Source organism: Penaeus japonicus, unplaced genomic scaffold (genome assembly GCF_977035675.1).
Source record: "Penaeus japonicus unplaced genomic scaffold, GWHDUDI00000001_assembly GWHDUDI00000001, whole genome shotgun sequence".
NCBI classification, from domain to species: domain Eukaryota; kingdom Metazoa; phylum Arthropoda; class Malacostraca; order Decapoda; family Penaeidae; genus Penaeus; species Penaeus japonicus.
In genome coordinates this window covers 54,544,094-54,551,593 of record NW_028234403.1, presented here as the reverse complement: position 1 = coordinate 54,551,593, position 7,500 = coordinate 54,544,094, and the positions used below count along the sequence as shown (strand labels likewise).

The 7,500-nt window shown below is 32.7% G+C and overlaps 1 protein-coding gene across 1 annotated transcript in view; it reads right to left on the bottom strand.

The window, feature by feature from the left end:
- Positions 1-7,500, bottom strand: part of Rtca (RNA 3'-terminal phosphate cyclase) — a 9,938-nt gene that overhangs the window by 910 nt on the left and 1,528 nt on the right. Inside the window, exons 2-10 of the mRNA XM_043004449.2 lie at positions 7,316-7,433; positions 6,592-6,718; positions 5,191-5,314; positions 4,459-4,517; positions 2,990-3,134; positions 2,570-2,697; positions 2,164-2,317; positions 1,716-1,820; positions 1-1,573 (exon numbers count right to left, since the gene is read on the bottom strand). The exon at positions 1-1,573 is cut by the window's left edge and continues 910 nt beyond it. Coding sequence (XP_042860383.1) covers positions 1,484-1,573; positions 1,716-1,820; positions 2,164-2,317; positions 2,570-2,697; positions 2,990-3,134; positions 4,459-4,517; positions 5,191-5,314; positions 6,592-6,718; positions 7,316-7,433 — 1,050 coding nt within the window. The 3' untranslated portion in view covers positions 1-1,483. The remainder of the gene's footprint in view (positions 1,574-1,715; positions 1,821-2,163; positions 2,318-2,569; positions 2,698-2,989; positions 3,135-4,458; positions 4,518-5,190; positions 5,315-6,591; positions 6,719-7,315; positions 7,434-7,500) is intronic.

Below are 7,500 nucleotides of genomic sequence, written 5' to 3'. Positions count from 1 at the left end.
GAGCTAATTTTTAATTATGTTGTTTATGGGGTTATTTTCACCCACTTGATATCCTTTCTTTATAGCAAAGGACACTTTCAATGAATTGCTATTTTGACATTTCACTATTCAATTTTTATACTTTGTTCAAACTGGAGGTCCTCAGCTCAATATACTCCAACAAGGAAACTCTTTTGTGAGGAGAGAACTTGGTTTCTAAGTTACTAGAAAGTTATCTGAGAAGACTACTGCCATATCCTTCATTACCACAATAATTATTCTTTAAGTCTTTAAGTCCATTGTGTTACTTGTAAACAAGCAATTTCAATTTTCCTTTCAAATTTCCAATGATTTTGAAGTGAAACCTACACATGCTGTATGTCTAACTTGGAATTAACAAATAGGGTCTATGGTATTCTTCAATTTGGAAGGAGCATTAATATATATCAAAATCAAAATACATCATCCATCCTTCTAATATTGTTCATGAAGGTAAAGACAAAAACAAAAAAATGATGCTGTAAACATGTATTTTAACATAGTACATGAATAAATTTAACATTAGTGATCAACAATGAATTGTATAAATTAATGTTGAGAAAAAAAAACACATAAAAAGTATGTGCGTCATCAATACAAAAGTAAAATAAAAGATAAAACGTGAGCAAGACTTTTTGCATCAACAAACACAAGTGTAGATTTTGTCAGTTATCAACAAACACAAGTGTAGATTTTGTCAGTTATCAACAAACACAAGTGTAGATTTTGTCAGTTATCTAACACATCATTCACAGGTAAGGTCAGAGAGTCCTTACTCACAGCCAGCATGCTAACACATTACATACAGTACGTTTAGCGTTTACACGCTAGGATAAGAAGCACATAATACTATCTCCGAGAAGCAAAGGAAAGCCAATACAAGAAGATACGTTTATCAATTATCGGTGATAACTAGTAGGGGCTGTCAGGCCTCAGAGTAGATATTTTCTGCTGAAGTACATACAGCACTTGGGAATCACTAGCATTTCAGTCGAACCAAGAACAAAATGCATAGGACATGTTATAGGACAAAACAAACACAATAGGGAAAGGCACAGGAGGGTAACAGGAGGGTGGTATGTCTGGTGAATATTCTGACCGACAGAAAAGAGGGAATTTATTAAGAGATTCTATGATGGGAGGGTTTCGTTCTTGGAACTCATAGCATGCCTTTCCCAACATGCATAATTTTATGTACCGAGATGTTGGGATATATTGATTACATACCAGTATTCAGATGTAATAGGGAAATGACTAAAAAAAATTTACAACACGAATGTCAATTTGAAAAAAAAAGAAATAAAAGTGTGTTTTTCGACTAGCTTCAATAAAGAAAACAAATTTACGGCCGTTTTAATTATCAAATAATTACTGTGAACATTTAATTTCCATATATGTGTGTGTGTATATATTTATATATATATATCTATATTACGAGTAGCAGCTACTTGTAAATCTAGACTATTTACTTTCTATCCTTAGGAGTTAAGCCTAATCCGTCACATTCTATAAATATACAGTCGCTCTCCTTGTCCTCCGTGATGCTAAAGTTAACCTGTGGGAAGAAAAGGAATTTTTTTAAATACATATATCATCAAAACAAACACATGCTCAGAAACAGATCTACTTCAGTGTCATTAACAGAAAAACCATAACATGCCTAACCCTAACCAGTACAGAAATATCAGACTAATTACCTTTGTCATTAACTCCGCAACATGTATAGCTGTCTTGGTGTGGTCCGTCAGGGGTCCGGTGCGTATAATAGATTTTCCCTTCGCTAAGGCCATGTACAGTATAACCTAGGATGATCACGAAATTAAGATCAATTAGAGGATCATGGTAGAGCATCGAGTATGCAATATCTATTTCCCGATTCCCGAGATGATTTGTTTATAATCTAATATGGTCTCGATGTTTTTTTTTCCTCGTGTCTATTTATTGATCTACATTCCTATAGCTTTACCATAATATTCATAATTTTCTTTTTTCTTGTTTTTGTAAATATTCAAACTAATTTCATATATTTTATCTTATTCCTTCAATAATTAATTCATCCATTTACTCACTCTATATTCATTCCCCATTTCTTTATTCATTTCTCTTTTTTATTTACTCATCTACCTATTCCAAATATCCGCATACCTGATCCTGAGCATGGCTATCCACACACGCCTTCCTCTTGATGGACTCTAGGATTTCGTTGGCCGCGTTCTCCCCGTCCTGTTCCGCTGGTTTGCCCTTCTTCCCCAGGCTAGAACCACCGAGGATGCAACCACTGCTCGTCTCGGCCCACAAGCTAGGACGAGAGACAAAAGGTAGGAATTGGTTAGTGGTATCGATGCCGCGCCGCATTTGCATACTCCCTTATGGGATTTGGGAGCAAATGGCGAGCCACGAAGTTTTGTTGAAACCTGTGCTACCTAACAATTACTAAATTAACCCTCATCAAACGCAGAATCTAAAAGCACTGTTTCATCAATCTAAATGGGACACAAGATCACATTATCAAAGACACTCCACTGATCAGGTAAATCAACAGCTATCTTACACAATGCCAGAGCCAGTCCCGAAAGCCGTCTCAGGACGTTCTTGGATTCGGTCGACGCGGATGTTAACGCCTTGGGGGAGATTCTGGTAAAGCAGGTTTTCCGCGGCATCTGCCATTTTGTGCGCTACCTAAAAGGAGTTTTTATCATGTATTAGAACAAATGGAAACCTAAGATGACAAGAAGAAGGACTTAATTAATAATACAAAATGGGATTATTATCATGAAAATCAAACAAGAAATCAGATCAGAAATACAAAAAAAATTCTAGTGCATTCACACCAAAATGATTCATATAAACTTATCTAACTCTCTACATATCCAATTATACAGACCAACTAGTGCTTTCTACATTTACCTAACACACCATACACACACACACACAGTATCACATCGCAACATGAGAAACGAGCCATACTAACTCGTATCGGGAGAACGCCAGCCACGTAAGCCTTCCCGTAGACAGATATGACTTCACCAAAGTCGGTAAAATCTGCAGCGATCAAACCCTGTCGGGCTGGCTTGACTTCCAGGGATACTTCCCCCCTTCCTTGAGGGTAGAAGCCTCTGAAATGCGAGTGTTATTCCTCATTACTTGAAACCAGTGCGATGTATATTAACACAGTTATCAAGGGCATTTTATTTTATTGAAACCAATGTAATGTATATTAACACAGGTATCAAGGGCATTTTATTTTATCTGAAGTATAGCTAATGGTATATATTGGTAGTTCAATACTCCCCCTTCTAGATCATGCATACATGAAAATGCCTAGTCCATAGTGTAAATCAAGATAAATCTTGAGCATTTTATTTTGACTCTATGCTCTCTCACCTATTTGGAAACACTACAAAAAAAAAACTATGTGAAACTAAAGAATTTAGAATAATCAACCACTCAGTGCATATTCAGTATCTAATTACTTTATATTGACTCTTGCGAAGCTTCCAAAAAAAAACAGAGATTATGTCTGGTTTTACATCTGATTTCCTGAAAATATTCCATGTTTCATTTCAAAAGAAGACAAAAAATTATACTGCCAACGTTCTACATTGTTCCGAAATGGAGATAGAAAGTTCTTCCTTTTAACCCATTAACGCCAGGTGATATGATGTAACGTCATGGGAATATTTCATTCCCGCTGGATGACGTCCTATCATGTCACGATCTCTCCCTTAAAACTAAGTTTCACATTGTTACATATGTATATACTCATACGAGTTCTCTTTCTATAGACACATTTTTCTTCACTTGTGAAAATAATGTAAATAAATATAAAACCTCCTATTATCCCCTTATTAAATCAAAAGGTGCAGCATGGCATCCCTACAGGCAAGATCTTGTGCACAGTCACTGCACGTGCTTGTTATCTAGCCGTTGGGAGCGGCATTAGGCAAATATAAGCCCCATCGTGAATGGGGTTGAATATCTGTCTCTATTACGCTATATAATGCATTAGTCAATTACTATAGTCATTGTGTTGCAATCTACTGTATCAGTCTTTGCCTACAGTCTTGCTAAATGTCAACTCGAGAGTTACTCTCCTTGCAAGTGTTACATCATCATATAGTATTGTGAATTATCATCACAGACACTTCTAAAAAAAAACACATTTCTATCAAGTGAAAAACTTTACAGATTCCAAAATATTTCTTTCTGCAGAGAGGAGGATTCGAGTCTCTGCATTAATGAATACCAAGATACTAACTGTAAGGCTTCCCTAGAATGAACAAAAGGGGAAGAAATCCCATCACACACACACAACGTAGTATTATACTTCTTGACAAGGTGTGTATCCACCAATGACCATTTTTATGAATAGGAAATTTATTGATCTTTTTATTTTTCATTTATTTATTTTTTTTCCCCCATTCAAAAATAAAGCAATACCTTCTATGGAGGAAGAGCCGGAAGTCTGCACCAAACCAGGCACTAACTTTTCTGAACACCTGAAGAAAATGCATGAATAAACTTTGTGCAATTTGAGAAGGAAAAGTTTTGCACCATCAATTTTAATTCAATTCACTGCCTTTTTGTCTTCTTTTCTTGATTAATCTGTTTAACTTTTTATCTTTATTAGTTATCATTTACTCTTTTTTTTTTTCCTTACTAGTTTTTCCCACTCTGATTTCAAACTAATCTCAAAGAAAGTTAAAAGAAGAATCTTCATCATAAAAATCTTCAGCTCTTTTCTTAGGAATTAAGTCTAGAAATCCTAAAGACCAATATGTCAGTGTCTTCAATCTCCTGAGGATTCGATAGGAATTAGCTCATGTGTCTAAGAGCAATAAAAGCAATAGAGACTAGCAGTTAACAGTTAATCTATAATTCCCTTTGATATTTCTTGGAATACATATAATTTGCTAAGCAGAAAGAATGAAATAAACTTAAAATAAAATACTGTTCTGTACCAATCTAAAGGAAAAATTAACAATAAGGAAAAGATTATATTCACAATAAAAGAAAAACCCATTCCATTTATTTGAACACAAAGTTTCTAAATTACCCGTGCTTTCATCATGCTTTGATAATATTCACATAGAACGCATATACAAAAAATGCAAATAAGCACAAAGGTACAGAGCTATTTCACCTATCCATCAAAATATTCCGCTTACTCACGTGTATAGTATAGTCCACTTGCGGTGCCATCTCCGCATTGGTTCCGCCAGACAAGGTCAGATAGGTCGGGCTACTCGCATACAGCGCGCAGGGCAAGGCTGCTTGTATTAAGAGACTCACACTCCTGAAACGGAACGATGAAGAAAATTAGTCGACTGGAATTAAAAAATGGTAATGGTTATTATTCTATCTAAATTGATTCTTTTTCATTTAATTTTCCTGATTTTTTTTTTTTTTTTTTTTACCTTTTCCATTGAAAAAAAAAAAAAGAACATATTCATAAATGCTTTCCAGTTAATAAAAAGTAAACAAATAAATAAATCCACATAAAAAATAAAAAATAAATTCTTGCCAGTTTGTCTAGTTTCAGGATTGGCATGATTTAAATGAATTTCAAAGCTAAAAAAAAAGAAAGAAATAAAGGATTCTAATGCAAAATTTTACATCATTATATTATTGCTATTGCCAGTTACATTTTTAATTTGTCCACTAAATATATATCGTATCTTCCAATGTCTGCACAAAGTACTGTAGAATACAGTACAAGAGAGAAAAAAGATTATTTATGTGTGTGTATATAAATATATATATATAATATATATATATATATATGAATATATTATATCTATATAAATATATATATATAAATATATATATATATATAAATATATATATATATATAAATATATATATTATATATATAAATATATATATATATAAATATATATATATAAAATATATATATATAATATATATATATATATATGAATATATTATATCTATATAAATATATGTGTATTATACAATAAAGTTAAACAGTATAGACATTTCAATGAAAGTAATATAGCATAAAGCCAAAGTCAATTAAAAACGTTTAAAAAGTGACTTCAGGACAACAATTTGCCAATCCTGTTTTAACTCACAAATAAAGATATATACTTCAATACAGTCTTTAGAATTTATCTTGATTATGGTTTTATATCATCAATTCACAGGGTTATATTTTTCCCCAACAATTTTTAATACATAAATTGAAAAGATATGATTTCTTGGTGAGAAAAATGAATACATATGAAAAATTCACTTTTGAAATATCCAACTTAAAATTTTAATAATAAATGGGAGAATTCAATTAATTTATTATTTTTTTTCTAAAAGTCCTTAAAATCAAAATCATCATCCGATTCATCAACAAATATCAATTGAATATTATGGACAGTTTTAATGAGGGTAGTTGGTAATAAAAAACATAACACCAATCCAACCTTATTCTTTCTTGATACACAATCATTCATAACCATTACTTCATCTTATAAACAACTGGAAAGAATTGGGGAAAAAAAGAAAACAATAAAATGCAAATTCCACAGCATAAACCAAAAAGTACAGGGACAAACTCACCCAGCAGTCTGAGTATCGGCCGCATACTTGCCGCCTGAAATGTGACCCGGGTAAAAGCTAATCTCCATCGACCCGATCTCTCCTCCTTCAAGACGGCCATTGCTCGTGTCCCTCACCAGTTGTAGGCCTAGGATTAATGCTTATGTTAGCAAGCAATATATATATATATATATATATATATATATATATATATATATATATATATGTATATGTATATGTATATGTATATGTATATGTATATGTATATGTATATGTATATGTATATGTATATGTATATGTATATATATATATATATAATTTCTTTTTTTCTGATATTTGTCCTTGTTAGGTATGTGTGTCAGGATCAGCATATATTTAATAACATATCTGTAGTCTTAATTTTTTTTTCTCTCATTTCAATAAGGACTTGTTTTGATCATGTATGTGCAGACCTTTTCATTTTTGTGTCTTTAACTTTAAAATGTTGGTAAAGTGAGCAAAAAATCTGTTTTCTTTGTGCTTTGAATTCAAGGTAGACAAAGAAATAAGCATTTACATAAAAAAATATAAAAAAAACATTTCTTTGGGCACATACACTTATCCCAAATATGAAAACTGATAAGAATATATCCTATAAGGTAAATCCAAAATCATTAATATGCAATCAAATAAAAACAAGAAAATCTTTTAAGCTAGAAACAAAATTTCTATACATCATTTCTTATCGCTTAAATACCGTCCGTACCCGTTAAGTGCTGTGGCCTCAGACCAGGATTAGGTCTTCCTGCCCTGATCTTTGTGACTGTGATTGGAAGCTTTCGCACGGAGCTCAGTGCCAGGCCCATGCGCAGAATCTGGCCACCCTAATTGGGAAAAGAGTATTGTGGAAGTATTGGTAAATAGGAAAAATGTGTTGTATAATTTTGTAGG